The following is a 15,822-nucleotide window of genomic DNA, read 5'->3' as shown; positions in this document are numbered from 1 at the left end:
CCTGTTATCTTGGATGGAGAGTCATAGTCAGATGTAGAAGTAACTTCAGGTGAATGAAGTACTATCAGAAAGAAACTGCATAAATATTCAGTTAGATCTTGATAAGGTTGCAACGTGGTGCACAGATTGGCAACTTGTTCTAAATGTTCAGAAATGTAAAATTTTACACTTCACAAAATGAAAAAAATGTAGTATCCTATGACTATATCAACAAGTCACTGTTGGAATCAGCACACTCATACAAATACCTGGGTGTAACACTTTGTAGGGATATGTAATGGAATGATTGCAAAGGTTCAGTCACGGGTAAAGCAGGAGATAGACTTCCATTTATTGGTAGAATAGTGGGGAAGTGCAATCAGTCTATAAAAGAGATTGCTAACAAATCACTCATGTGACTGGTTCTAGAGTATGTGGACATGTACCAGATGGGAGTAACAGGGGATATTGAATGTATACAGAGAAAGGCAGCATGAATGCTCATAGGTTTGTTCAGTCCACGGGAGAGTTTCATAGAGATACTGAAGGGGATCTCAGGTTGATTCCATATTTCTGGATTTCCGGAAAGCTTTTGACACCGTTCCTCACAAGCGACTTCTAATCAAGCTGCGGGCCTATGGGGTATCGTCTGTTGTGCGACTGGATTCGTGATTTCCTGTCAGGAAGGTCACAGTTCGTAGCAATAGATGGCAAATCATTGAGTAAAACTGAAGTGATATCAGGTGTTCCCCAGGGAAGCGTCCTGGGACCTCTGCTGTTCCTGATGTATATAAATGACTTGGGTGACAATCTGAGCAGTTCTCTTAGGTTGTTTGCAGATGATGCTGTAATTTACCATCTAGTAAGATCATCTGAAGACCAGTATCAGTTGCAAAGCGATTTGGAAAAGATTGCTATATGGTGTGGCAGGTGGCAGTTGACGCTAAATAACGAAAAGTGTGAGGTGATCCACGTGAGTTCCAAAAGAAATCCATTGGAATTCGATTACTCGATAAATAGTACAATTCTCAAGGCTGTTAATTCAACTAAGTATCTGGGTGTTAAAATCATGAACAACTTCAGTTGGAAAGACCACATAGATAATATTGTGGGGAAGATGAGCCAAAGGTTGCGTTTCATTGGCAGGACACTCGTTTGTCCTCTGTTAGAATATTGCTGCGCGGTGTGGGATCCTTACCAGGTTGGATTGACGGAGGACATCGAAAGGGTGCAAAAAAGGGCAGCTCGTTTTGTATTATCGCGTAATAGGGGAGAGAGTGTGGCAGATATGATACGCGAGTTGGGATGGAAGTCATTAAAGCAAAGACGTTTTTCGTCGCGGCGAGATCTATTTACGAAATTTCAGTCACCAACTTTCTCTTCCAATTGCGAAAATATTTTGTTGAGCCCAACCTACATAGGTAGGAATGATCATTTAAAAAAAAAAAAAGACTGAGAGAGAGAGAGAGAGAGAGAGAGAGAGAAATCAGAGCTCGAACAGAAAGGCTTAGGTGTTCGTTTTTCCCGCGCGCTCTTCGTGAGTGGAATGGTAGAGATAGTATGATTGTGGTTCGATGAACCCTCTGCCAAGCACTTAAATGTGAACTGCAGAGGAGTCATGTAGATGTAGATGTAGAACTGAAGTGGCAGACTCTTGAAGACAGATGTAAACTGTCCCGAGAAACTCTGTTGACAAAGTTTCAAGGACCAGCTTTAAATGATTACTCCAGGGATATACTATAACGCTCTACTTATTGCTCACTAAGAGATCATGAGGATAAGATTGTTTTCATCAAGGAAACACTCTGCATAAAGGAAATAACACAGTTTCAGAGACATTACACGTCTCATGTTGTTGTGGTCTTCAGTCCTGAGACTGGTTTGATGCAGCTCTCCATGCTACTCTATCCTGTGCAAGCTGCTTCATCTCCCAGTACCTACTGCAACCTACATCCTTCTGAATCTGCTTAGTGTATTCATCTCTTGGTCTCCCTCTACGATTTTTACCCTCCACGCTGCCCTCCAATGCTAAATTTGTGATCCCTTGATGCCTCAAAACATGTCCTACCAACCGATCCCTTCTTCTAGTCAAATTGTGCCACAAACTTCTCTTCTCCCCAATCCTATTCAATACCTCCTCATTAGTTACGTGATCTACCCACCTTATCTTCAGCATTCTTCTGTAGCACCACACTTCGAAAGCTTCTATTCTCTTCTTGTCCATACTAGTTATCGTCCATGTTTCACTTCCATACATGGCTATACTCCATACAAATACTTTCAGAAACGACTTCCTGACACACAAATCTATACTCGATGTTAACAAATTTCTCTTCTTCAGAAATGATTTCCTTGCCATTGCCAGTCTACATTTTATATCCTCTCTACTTCGACCATCATCAGTTATTTTACTCCCTAAATAGCAAAACTCCTTTACTACTTTAAGTGTCTCATTTCCTAATCTAATTCCCTCAGCATCACCCAATTTAATTTAACTACATTCCATTGTCCTCGTTTTGGTTTTGTTGATGTTCATCTTATATCCTCCTTTCAAGACACTGTCCATTCCGTTCAACTGCTCTTCCAAGTCCTTTGCTGTCTCTGACAGAATTACAATGTCATCGGCAAAGCTCAAAGTTTTTATTTCTTCTCCATGGATTTTAATACCTACTCCGAATTTTTCTCTTGTTTCCTTTACTGCTTGCTCAATATACAGATTGAATAACATCGGGGAGAGGCTACAACCCTGTCTTACTCCCTTCCCAACCACAGCTTCCCTTTCATGTCCCTCGACTCTTATAACTGCCATCTGGTTTCTGTACAAATTGTAAATAGCCTGCCGCTCCCTGTATTTTACCCCTGCCACCTTTAGAATTTGAAAGAGAGTATTCCAGTCAACATTGTCAAAAGCTTTCTCTAAGTCTACAAATGCTAGAAATGTAGGTTTGCCTTTTCTTAATCTTTCTTCTAAGATAAGTCGTAAGGTTAGTATTGCCTCACGTGTTCCAACATTTCTGCGGAATCCAAACTGATCTTCCCCGAGGTTGGCTTCTACCAGTTTTTCCATTCGTCTGTAAAGAATTCGTGTTAGTATATTGCAGCCGTGACTTATTAAACTGATAGTTCGGTAATTTTCACATCTGTCAACACCTGCTTTCTTTGGGATTGGAATTATTATATTCTTCTTGAAGTCTGAGGGTATTTCGCCTGTCTCATACATCTTGCTCACCAGATGGTAGAGTTTTGTCATGACTGGCTCTCCCAAGGCCGTCAGTAGTTCTAATGGAATGTTGTCTACTCCCGGGGCCTTGTTTCGACTCAGGTCTTTCAGTGCTCTGTCAAACTCTTCACGCAGTATCGTATCTCCCATTTCATCTTCATCTACATCCTCTTCCATTTCCATAATATTGTCCTCAAGTACATCGCCCTTGTATAAACCCTCTATATACTCCTTCCACCTTTCTGCTTTCCCTTCTTTGCTTAGAACTGGGTTGCCATCTGAGCTCTTGATATTCCTACAAGTGGTTCTCTTCTCTCCAAAGATCTCTTTAATTTTCCTGTAGGCAGTATCTATCTTACCCCTAGTGAGACAAGCCTCTACATCCTTACATTTGTCCTCTAGCCATCCCTGCTGAGCCATTTTGCACTTCCTGTTGATCTCATTTTTGAGACGTTTGTATTCCTTTTTGCCTGCTTCATTTACTGCATTTTTATATTTTATATTTTCTCCTCTCATACAGATATGATTTTGTGTATACAGGGTGTTACAAAAAGGTACGGCCAAACTTTCAGGAAACATTCCTTACACACAAATAAAGAAAAGATGTTATGTGGACATGTGTCCGGAAACGCTTAATTTCCATGTTAGAGCTCATTTTAGTTTTGTCAGTATGTACTGTACTTCCTCGATTCACCGCCAGTTGGCCCAATTGAAGGAAGGTAATGTTGATTTCGGTGCTTGTGTTCACATGCGACTCATTGCTCTACAGTACTAGCATCAAGCACATCAGTACGTAGCATCAACAGGTTAGTGTTCATCACGAACGTGATTTTGCAGTCAGTGCAATGTTTTACAAATGAGGAGTTGGCAGATGCCCATTTGATGTATGGATTAGTACGGGGCAATAGCCGTGGCATGGTAAGTTTGTATGGAGACAGATTTCCAGAATGAAGGTGTCCCAACAGGAAGACGTTCGAAGCAATTGATCGGCGTCTTAGGGAGCACGGAACATTCCAGCCTATGACTCGCGACTGGGGAAGACCTAGAACGATGAGGACACCTGCAATGGATGAGGCAATTATTCGTGCAGTTGACGATAACCCTAATGTCAGCGTCAGAGAAGTTGCTGCTGTACAAGGTAATGTTGACCACATCACTGTATGGAGAGTGCTACGGGAGCACCAGTTGTTTCCGTACCATGTACAGCGTGTGCAGGCACTATCAGCAGCTGATTGGCCTCCACGGGTACACTTCTGCGAATGGTTCATCTAACAATGTGTCAATTCTCATTTCAGTGCAAATGTTCTCTTTACGGATGAGGCTTCATTCCAACGTGATCAAATTGTAAATTTTCACAATCAACATGTGTGGGGTGACGAGAATCCGCACGCAATTGTGCAATCACGTCATCAACACAGATTTTCTGTGAATGTTTGGGCAGGCATTGTTGGTGATGTCTTGATTGGGCCCCATGTTCTTCCACCTACGCTCAATGGAGCACAATCATACGGGATACTCTACCTGTGCTGCTAGAACATGTGCCTGTACAAGTACGACACAACATGTAGTTCATGCACGATGGAGCTCCTGTACATTTCAGTCGAAGTGTTCGTACGCTTCTCAACAACAGATTCGGTGACTGATGGATTGGTAGAGGCGGACCAATTCCATGGCATCCACGCTCTCCTGACCTCAACCCTCTTGACTTTCATTTATGGGGGCATTTGAAAGCTCTTGTCTACGCAACCCCGGTACCAAATGTAGAGACTCTTCGTGCTCATATTGTGGACGGCTGCGATACAATACGCCATTCTCCAGGGCTGCATCAGCGCATCAGGGATGTTGACATTACCTGAAAAGGCGCTTTTAGTGAAGCTGTATTATCAGAATGGGGAATGTGCCAGTTCCATGTTACGATCCTATCACCATAGGAAGGGGATTCGAATGGGTAAAGGTCCATTGACAAACGAATCTGTGGCAAGAATGATTTCGTAGTTCAAAGCTACAGGTTGTTTAGATGATAGACCCCATAGTGGCTGACTGAGCGCAAGGCGTAATGCTGCTGAGACAGTTCAGGAAGAAATGGAGACTATAGCGGGTTCGTCTATGCACGGGGAAGTCGGCGCTAATGCAGTCGCACGTCGCACCGGCATTCCATTGTTTGGTTGACACTGAGGCGTACCGTCCGATGCTATCTGTACAAAATCCATCGGCATCATGAACTGTTACCTGGCGATTTAGTGAAGCAGAAGGCAGTTGCAGTGTGGGTGTTTCAAAAGATGGCAGAAGATGATAATTGGTTGAGTAATGTGTTGTGGACCGACAAAGCTCATTTCATGCTCCGAGGGTCTGTCAATGTCCACAACTGCAGAATTTGGGCCACCGAAAATCCTAGAACTGTCGTGGAAACTCCATTGCACCACGAGAAAGTCATGGTATGGGTTGGATTTACCACCTCTACCGTTATCGGGCCTTTTTTCTTTGAAGAAATGCGTGATTCTGGTTTTGTAACTGCTACAGTGATGGTTGAGAGGTACGCCGATATGTTACAGAATTGCATCACCCCATGCCTAGCTGATAAACACCTGCTAGAATGTACGATGTTCATGCAGGATGGCGCTCCACCCCATATTGCTAGACGCATGAAAGATCTCTTGCCCGCATCGTTTGGTGATGATCTTGTGCTCAGCCACCACTTTCGTCATGCTTAGCCTCCCAGGTCCCCAGACCTCAGTCCGTGTGATTATTGACTTTGTGGTTACCTGAAGTCGCAAGTGTATCGTGATCGACCGACATCTCTAAGGATGCTGAAAGACAACATCCGACACCAATGCCTCACCATAACTCCAGACATGCTTTACAGTGCTGTTCACGACATTATTCCTTGACTACAGCTATTGTTGAGGAATAATGGTGGACATATTGAGCATTTCCTGTAAAGAATATCATCTTTGCTTTGTCTTACTTTGTTATGCTAATTATTACTATTCTGATCAAATGAAGCGCCATCTGTTGGACATTTTTTGAACTTTTGTATTTTTTTGGTTCTAATAAAACCCCATGTCATTCCAAGCATGTGTGTCAATTTGTACCTCTCTATCTACATTATTCCGTGATTTATTCAGTTTTCAAATTTATACAGACTTTTTGATAACTCGGTACTTCTGTGAACTGCTGTGGCAAAGTAGCTTAGTGGCTAACACACCTGCCTAGTAAGTGGCAGACCCAGGTTCAACTCCCAGTCTTGGTACAAATTTTCATTTGCTATTTCAGTCTATATACATAAAATCATATCTTTATGAGACCACATGTCATTTCATTGTATAAGTACCTGCACCTGGGGTTCAGGCTGGTTTCACCATTTATGTTTAATTCTGAGGCGCTCTTCCAGAGTATAGAGTGCCTCAGCAATTCTGTTCATATGTAAGGGGGAATTTAAAGTAGACTTGGGTGGCAGAGAATTTGGATCTAGAAGCAAGAGATTCCAGGATAATCCATGTAGTTGTGTGAACTGCTGTGCCAATGTGGCGTGGTGGCCAACACAACTGCCTAGTAAGCAGGAGATCCAGGTTTGATTCCCGGCATTGGTACAAATTTTCACTCGCATCTTCAGTCTATATATATAGCTGCATAAAGAAAATCTACTTGCAGTGATGTTTGTCTTACATTAAAATGAATCAAAGGTCCCCCAAAATTAAACTCAACTGACCCACCAACCTCAGACTTTCCAAATTTACTGTTTTACTTTATTGGAATTTCATCCCTGCACCCCACATAAATGGGGTAGGCTGGCTACAGAACAATTTGTTGCTCTACAGCAAAACAAGTTTGTAAAACATAGTTTCAGAATATTACATATGAGAAAATGAGTATGCTTTAAGAATGAATGATGAAACCTAAGTTGACTCATCAACTGTAACATCTTCAGGTTTACATGAGAATGACACTATAGCTGAAACAAGTTTGTCATAAGGAAGAAGCACTACTAATTAAACTATTTGCAGTTTGCCTGGAATCATTCATAATAAAGTGTCATATTATGATGCATTCTATGCTGCAGGCCTTGCCAAAAAGAAAATAATTATACATTTTTAAAGTTGTTTAAGAAGTGGTCACACAATGATGATATTAACAGTGCTTATCGTCTTTTAAAACCATGTTGATGGAATCAGGCATTTTAGTGCAGTAAGTGTAGAAGAAGGACTTACACCACAGAGCAGGCTGTTCCAACACTGCCCCATCTGCACTCATCAGCTCTCCTACAGGGAGGTACATGTAGTTTAAGCTACCAACCAGATGGCTTTATTGCGCACACTCTGCGCGCACTCTGCGCACACTCTGCGCGCATTCTGCGCGCACGCAAGCCACAGTAGAATCATTTTGCAGTCAACTTCAAATGCCGGTTCTCTAAATTTCCTCAATAGTATTTCACAAAAAGTATGTTGTTTTCCTTCCAGGGATTCCCATTTAAGTTCATGAAGCATCTCAATAATACTCGCATATTGATTGAACCTACCAGTAATAAATAAAGTGGCTTCCTCTGAACTGCTTCAATGTCTTCCTTTAATCTGACCCAGAGGAGATACAAAACACTCAAACACTAAAGAATGACTCACGCTAGTCCCCTTTAGGGATGAGCCACACTTTCCAAAAATCCTCCCATTTGCCTTTCTCACTACAATCGTTATGCATTCATTCCATTTCATGTCGCTTTGCAATGTTATGCCTAGATATTTAATTGATGTATGTCAAGCAGTGTACTACTAATGCTGTATTAAAACATTAGTTAATTGTTTTTCCTGCTCACCTGCATTAAACTGTTTTTTTTTTTTTTTCTAGATTTAGAGCAAGCTGCCATTCATCACACCAACTATAAAGTTTGTCTAGGTCATCTTGCATCCTCTTATGGTCACTCAATGATGACACCTTCCCACACACCACAGTATCATCGTCAAACAGACAAAGATTGCTGTGCACCCTGTTGGTCAGATCATTTACATATAGAGAGAATAAGTGATTTCCTATCGCACTCCCCTGCGATACTTTTGACATTATCATTGTCTCTGACAAACACTCACCTTCGAGGACAATGTACTGGGTTCTATTACATAAGGAGTCTTCAAGTCACTTACACATCCGGGGAATATGTTCTGTATGCTCATACATTCATTAACAGTCTACAATCGGGCACCATGTGAAACACTTTCTGGAAATTTTGGAATATGGAATCTACCAGTTGGCCTTTATCCATTATTTTCAGGACATCATGTGAGAAAAGGGCAAGCTGAGTTTCTCACAATCAATGCATTCTATTCAAATGGTTCAAATGGCTCTGAGCACTATGGGACTTAACATCTGTGGTCATCAGTCCCCTAGAACTTAGAACTACTTAAACCTAACTAACCTAAGGACATCACACACATCCATGCCCGAGGCAGGATTCGAACCTGCGACCGTAGCAGTCGCGCGGTTCCAGACTGAGCGCCTTAACCGCGAGACCACCGTGGCCAGCAATGCATTCTGTCTAGCAACAATCTTGATATGCTGATAAGACAAACCAAAGGTTGAGTTTAATTATGTCTACCTATTTTGGTTATTGCTTAGAGCACTTGGAGGTTGCAACAGTAAATTTTGCTGCAGTAAGGCTACATTCAGGGTGTAATAAGATTTTTTTAGTTTGTAAAATGTACTGAGAGTGCAATAATAATTCATAAATGGAATTTTATTTTGGAGGACTTACTTTATACCATGTCATATCTGAATCTCTGGTATTTTTGACTGCAGTATATCAGCCTTCTTCTGTACTATCTAAAAATTCTGCATAAATTATCAGTTGGATCTTGATATGATTTCAAAAGTAGCACAAAGATTGCCAATGATGTCTCCTACATGTGATTAACTTCACTTATTTTAGATTTTTGCTTTTTGCAGTTGCTCTTAACTATCAGAGTGCAGGAAAGCCAATGTTTCACAATGAAGCCAAATTCCGACAGAATGGTGCCTGTGGATACGTCCTGAAACCTATGTATCTCAGGAAGGATGTTGGATATGATCCTGAAATGGTTTACAGTGGAAGGTGAGTGTTACAGATACAGAAAAATTTGTGAAAACTGCTGCATAGAGAAGGATGCATGTGACTGAAACATATTTTATAACATAAGTTAGGTACATGACAGTAAACAGATGATTATAATTACTGAACTGTACATGATCATTTACTCTGAGAATTCAGGATATGTGAAGCCACCATAGGGTAAGGTGGGATAAATCCAGCCTAGTAATTTCTTGTGGCTATAAAATGCTTATCTGAGGTTGGATCTTAATGTTATATATGTTAAATTATAGGTAATATAAAGGAGCAGCTGTTCGCAAAATATTTTTGTTATACCATCAATAGTTTTTGAGATATCTGTATTTTAAGAAACGTCCATTTTTGCCATTTGCAGAAATGGTGGGGTAAATCTGACCCCCTATTTGTTTTGCTGATTTTGCACAGAAATAGTTCTAAATGAACAGTTTTTTGTGGGAAATAATGATAAGCAATTACTTTTTTTACATAAATGAACAAAATGTATTCAGAAAAATAAAAATGTTTAGAGTACTAAATGTACTGAATGTTAAATGAATGTAAATTTTAATTGAAAAAAGAGAATTTCATTGCATGGTGGTGCAATAGCTATGTCGATCTCAGAATGTTAAAATCATGAGCGACAGCTCGTAAAGACATTCCCATTTGCATTGCAGCAACTACTCAGCAAATATCGTTTTGATTGCGTTTTGTCATTTTTGTTTGTAATTTCGTACCTTTTCCTAAAAATAAACAAAAATTCAGTTTACATAAATAACTAATTCCATACACATATATGTTAAAAAATATGTGGTCTGATTTACCCCACCATGCCATGTTTCATTTAACACACATAGAAACAGTTTACATGACATTTCCAACAAAAATGATACATACACTGAATAGGTCACTAAATGCACTAAAAAATCCCTTACCATTTGTTTTGCAATCATTTTATTTAATAAGGTAAATCTAGTAATGCAATTTGCACAAAAATTAAATTGAAACAGTCAAAAACACACTTGTCTTTTGGGTGTCTAAATGTCAAATGCGGCAAAGCTGTTAAGGTGACGTTTTCATTATTTTGAAGGCTCTATGTGGTAACATTAATGAGAATTTGCTCCACTTTGCCGTTTCTCACAAGTAGAGGGCGGTTGGGTTTACCTGTCTGCTCGGATTTACCCCACCTTACCCTATAGTTCATGGTATAAAGCCAAAGGGGTCATGGTAATTGGAAGACTATGACAAATATGGTGCTAACCAAATTCATCCCAGACCATTTTCATTGAGCAAGGGAAGCAATGATGCCTGTTGTTCTACAAAGATATCTTCCACATTCTTCACCCAATGTGGATAGGCATTATTATTGTGAAATGTTGCATTTGGAATTGGTGGAGTGGAGTACCTCAGAATCTGAAACCTCTCTGATGTAATGGTGTTACTACTTATATAATTAAAAATATACCGTACATTAACTGAGAAAGCATCTTGTATTGAATGGCACTGCAGGCAGGTACACTTGATGACTGCACAGTGCATGACACAGGGTAATTCATATCAATATTAGCAGTTTTCTGTCATGTACCATTCACGTACTGAGGAAAGAAAAAATAACTATCTATATGCCTCTGTATGTGTGCTAATCTGTTTTATCTTATTCTCATGATTTGTGTGGTGATGGCAGCAGAATGTTCACACAGCCTTCTTGCAATACAGGTTCTCCAAATTTATGTGACAGTGTTTCATGAGAACTGTGCCATCTTTCTTCTGAGAACTCTCATTTCTAAGTTCTCCAAGCATTGCTGTTACACTTTCATATGGGTTATACTGTTCTGATAAATTGTAGAAAGAGTGCCCAATGAAGTATTCTTTTACTTTGTTTTTGAATATTTGGGGATTTTGAACTGTTTTGCACTAGAATATAAACCTCCATTCTAAACTATAGAGAGGTGCATCATCCTGTGGACCCACTGGATGTATTGATGACTCACTGAATGTACCTATACTTATGTCCAGTGAAGTTGTTAGAAGCAGTGTGGAAGAATACATCTGCTGGCACCAGGTCATGTGGCAAAACACTCATGATAGATTTAAGGGTTGCCACAGACCACCATGGCCTCACATGTCAATCAACCAATGTTTACAGCAAGCTCTATGGTGTATCTATTGATGGTGACTCAACACTATGTACTTTTCTCCTGGGCTGTGTATTGAACTTTGTTGATACCTACTGATTACATTTGGCTAGCACACAGATTTGCCTATTCGACTAATGTGGAACTGTCTTCACTCACCATTCAACTGACTGTTGTGTTTACAGAGAATGAATTGATGGCATACGGGTGCACTGAAAGGATGATTTGTATTCCAGTGCTTCACAATCAAACCTATAAACAGTGTTCACTTGCAAAATGTGAGAGTCATTTAACAAACTTCCAGAGTACTCTATCTTCCAAGAGGTTCCCACCTCAAGAAATCCTTTGTTTTTTGTATTCCCAGAAGAGTCAGGAACTATTACTTTCTGTGATTTGTTTGTACATAATTTGTGTTTAATAATATCTGTGTTGTTGAAGAAGCAGTCTTACCACACATTGTCTATATGGAAATTGTTGTGACAGTGCCACGAGATTTAAAAGTGCCGCTATGTCAGTACGCGAACACGGCAATAGAGGTGCTCCGCAGCTCGGCCGAGCGCGGGAGCGCCACCTAGCTATGAACGGCGCCGGCCGCATGTCACGGCACGGCGGTCAAATGACAGATATGGAGTGAATAGCATGTAACCTGCTATTTTTTCTACTTTTGTATATCCACGCAATGTATTAGTGATTAAAGGTTATAACACTTTTTGGCGACGAGGTCGGATATTTTTTTTCCTGCGTTGTGGAATTGTGTGTTCGTGTCGGGGCAGACATGGAACAGCTTATGCAAGCGCTCATTGAACAACAAACACAGCTGACGGCTGCTACTCAGGCATTGTCGACGTCGCTTACTCATCATCTGTCTTCCTCTTCTCTGCCTCCGTTCCCTCCTTACGACGAGGCCGCTGAAGACTGGGAGGATTATGAGAAGCGTTTGCAGCAACACTTCTTGGCTTTCGGCGTTGTCGACGCTCCTATGTGTAAGTCGTTATTTCTATCTTGGATTTCCCCACGGATCTATCAGCTGCTATCTCAGTTAGCCCCTCTGTGGGAACCTGCCTCTCTGTCCTTCCAAGAAATGTGTGAATGTGTCTAACTATTACCGAAAAAACACCCACGTCGTTGCCGCCCGCGTGGCGTTCTACCGGTGTCGTAAACAGCCCCATCTATCTTACCGGGCTTGGGTGGCGGAACTACACGGTCTGAGTAGGAAATGTCAGTTTGTCACGGACACTCATCATGAGTCTTATAATGATTCAATGGTTCGGGACGCTATTCTATGGCTTGCTCCTGATAAAGAAGTTCAGCAACGTGCCTTACAACTGCCAAACCCGTCATTGTCGGAAGTTCTCGGCATCGCTCAATCTTTTGAAGTGTCTCACGCTGCTGGTGCGCAAATAGATGCGTGTTGTGATGTAGGTGCTGTACAGACCACTTTCGACGCGGACAGTTTGCCTGTTTCACAGGGGAACGACGATGTGGCAGCGGTTCACTCGCGTCAACGACGTCGCGTTGGGCCACCACGCTCGCAGCGAAAACAGCTACCACAGAAGCAGGTTCGTTCCGCACTTCCTTCTTGTCCACGTTGTTTCGTACAGCATGACAGGGCCACGTGTCCAAAACGTTGGGCCACGTGTAATTCATGTAGGAAAAAAGGCCACATTGCTTCTGTGTGTCAGTCCCCTAAAATTCCTGTCAACGAGGACGAGGCATCGGACATGGATGTTAACTGTGTGCTTTCTCAAACAAATAAGTTGTTTGTTACTGTTCGTGTTCTGGATAAAGACATTCGCATGCAAGTGGACACTGGCTCTGCAGTAACTCTCATTAATTCTCACACGTATTTGGAGTTGGGCTCCCCTCCCTTGTCTTCCGTTACGCGAAATCTGCGAACTTATAATAAGCAGAAAATTCCTATCGTTGGCCAGTTTGATGCTTCCACTGCCTACAAGTCTGTTGTTAGGCCCCTCACATTTTATGTGGTGGATCACGCGGGCAGGGAAAACCTGTTCAGTTATGATGCTTTCCAGTTGTTCGGGTTCTCCATTGATGATTATGTGCACCTCATATCTGAGGATATTCCATATCAACAGCTGGATGGATTGTGTTCTGAATTCTCGTCCATGTTCTCTGCTGGTCTGGGTCGTGCCAAGGATTTTGAAGCCCACATTACTCTTAAACCTACAGCTCGCTCTAAGTTTTTCCGGGCACGCCCTATTCCGATGGCGTTGCGTGCACCTGTCAAGGCTGAGATAGACCGGTTAACAGCTTCAGGGATTCTCCTTCCTGTTACCTCCAGCCAATCGTGGTGGTTTCTAAACCAAACGGGAGTCTGCGATTGTGTGGTGATTTTAAAGCCACTGTCAACGCTCAGAGCCTCATTGACACTTATCCTCTTCCCCGTCCTGAGGAGTTATTTACCAAGCTCGCTGGGGGCCAGTTCTTTTCCAAACTTGACTTATCGGAGGCTTACCATCAGTTGCCGTTGGGTGCGTCTTCCAAGGAATTTCTTGTCATCAACACTCCTTGTGGGTTGTATCAGTACCAGCAGTTACCATTTGGTGTCGCTAGTGCGCCGGCCATTTTTCAGCGGTTTTTGGAACAGCTCACGGCTTCCATTCCTGACTGCATCAACTACCTGGATGACATTGTTGTCACAGGGGCCTCCACTGAGGAGCACCTTCGCAATTTGCGTTCACTGTTTTGGGTTCTGCATTCATCTGGGTTGAAGTGCAATCTGGACAAGCCACAGTTCTTCCAACCCTCCATTGTTTATCTTGGTTTCCACTTGTCCCGTGAGGGTATATGTCCTCTACGACAGCACGTTGTGGCCATTACCGCTCTACCCCGGCCGTCTACGGTCAAAGAACTTCAGGCGTTTCTAGGCAAGATTGCTTATTATCACAAATTCATTCCATCGGCGGCGGCGGTGGCTCATCCTCTGCATCAGCTGTTACGCAAAAACGTTCCTTTCTGTTGGTCCGATGAGTGTGAGCAGGCTTTTGTCCGCCTGAAGGCTCATTTGCAGTCGGCGCCTTGTCTTACCATGTTCCGTCCGGGTCAGCACTTGGTTCTGGCGACTGATGCGTCACAGTATGGCCTAGGGGCTGTTCTCGCCCATCGGTATGAGGATGGGTCGGAACGACCCATCACCTACACTTCCAAGAACCTCAACGATGCCCAACGGCATTACTCTCAAATCGAAAAGGAGGCGCTCGCTATCATTTATGCTCTAAAAAAGTTCAGCGTTTTTTTTTTTTTGCTTGTATCTCTGTTCAGCCCCTCGGCGTCGCTTCCATATAAGGCAGCTCACCGCCTGCAATGTTGGGCCTTATACTTGTCTCGTTTTCACTATGAGATTCACTGTCGCCCCACGGCCCAGCACGCCAACGCTGACGCGTTGTCGCGTTTGCCGATGGGCCCCGACCCGGTTTTCAATGGAGATGAACTACTCTGTTTCCACATTGATGAGGAAGAACGTCGTGCAGTCGAGGGTTTTCCACTTACAGGTTTGCAGGTCGCGTCGGCTACTGCGCCGGACCCGGTCCTGCGTCAGGTGATCGGTTTTGTACAACGGGGTTGGCCGGACAGGACCAAGGGCCGGGCATCGGATCCCCTTCGCAACTACCATGCCCTGCGCCTTCGTCTGTCTGTTCGTGAGGGTGTTGTTCTTCTGGCCACGGATGGCGCATCTCCACGGGTCGTGGTGCCAGCCTCTCTTCGCAAAGATGTTCTCAAACTATTGCATGAAGGCCATTGGGGGATATCTCGGACTAAGTCGCTGGCCCGCAGGCACGTTTATTGGCCCGGTATTGATTCGGACATCGCCCACATGGTCGCTGCGTGTGGTCAGTGTGCTCAACAACTGGCTGTACCCCGTACAATGCCGTCTCCGTGGCCTGATCCGGTGCAGCCGTGGGAACGGGTGCCGGCCCCTTCCTCGGCACTTATTGGCTACTGTTGATTAATGCCTTCTTGAAGTTTCCGTTTGTTGTTCGATGTCAGTCGCCCACCACTGCGGCGACGACGCTGGCTTTGTCCAAAATCTTTGCGCTAGTAGGTCTTCCATCCACGATTGTCACAGACAATGGCCCTCAGTTCTCTTCACAGGCCTTCCGTGATTTTTGTACTGGACAAGGGATTCATCATGTTACAGCACCGCCCGTCCATCTGCAATCGAATGGGGAGGTCGAGCGCCTTGTCCGCACTTTTAAAAGCCAGATGAAAAAATTCCTTAGTGATTTTTCCACAGATGACGCTCTGTTGCAATTTCTGAGTTCTTACCGCTTCACGCCTCTGGGTGATCGCAGCCCTGCTGAACTCTTGCATGGCCGCCAACCGCGCACTCTACTGCATCTGCTTCACCCTGTCAGGCCTTGTACTGTGTCCCCTAGTGCCGGAAAATACTCGGTGGGTGC

At 43.0% G+C, this 15,822-nt stretch overlaps 1 protein-coding gene across 1 annotated transcript in view; it reads left to right on the top strand.

Moving 5' to 3' along the window:
* LOC126248248 (1-phosphatidylinositol 4,5-bisphosphate phosphodiesterase eta-2-like) overlaps positions 1-15,822 on the top strand; it is a 551,756-nt gene that overhangs the window by 516,923 nt on the left and 19,011 nt on the right. Inside the window, exon 13 of the mRNA XM_049949098.1 lies at positions 9,131-9,275. Coding sequence (XP_049805055.1) covers positions 9,131-9,275 — 145 coding nt within the window. The remainder of the gene's footprint in view (positions 1-9,130; positions 9,276-15,822) is intronic.

This window comes from Schistocerca nitens, chromosome 3 (assembly GCF_023898315.1).
Source record: "Schistocerca nitens isolate TAMUIC-IGC-003100 chromosome 3, iqSchNite1.1, whole genome shotgun sequence".
Taxonomy (NCBI): domain Eukaryota; kingdom Metazoa; phylum Arthropoda; class Insecta; order Orthoptera; family Acrididae; genus Schistocerca; species Schistocerca nitens.
Note: the sequence above shows the minus strand (reverse complement) of the source record. Positions and strands in the feature narration are given on the sequence as shown.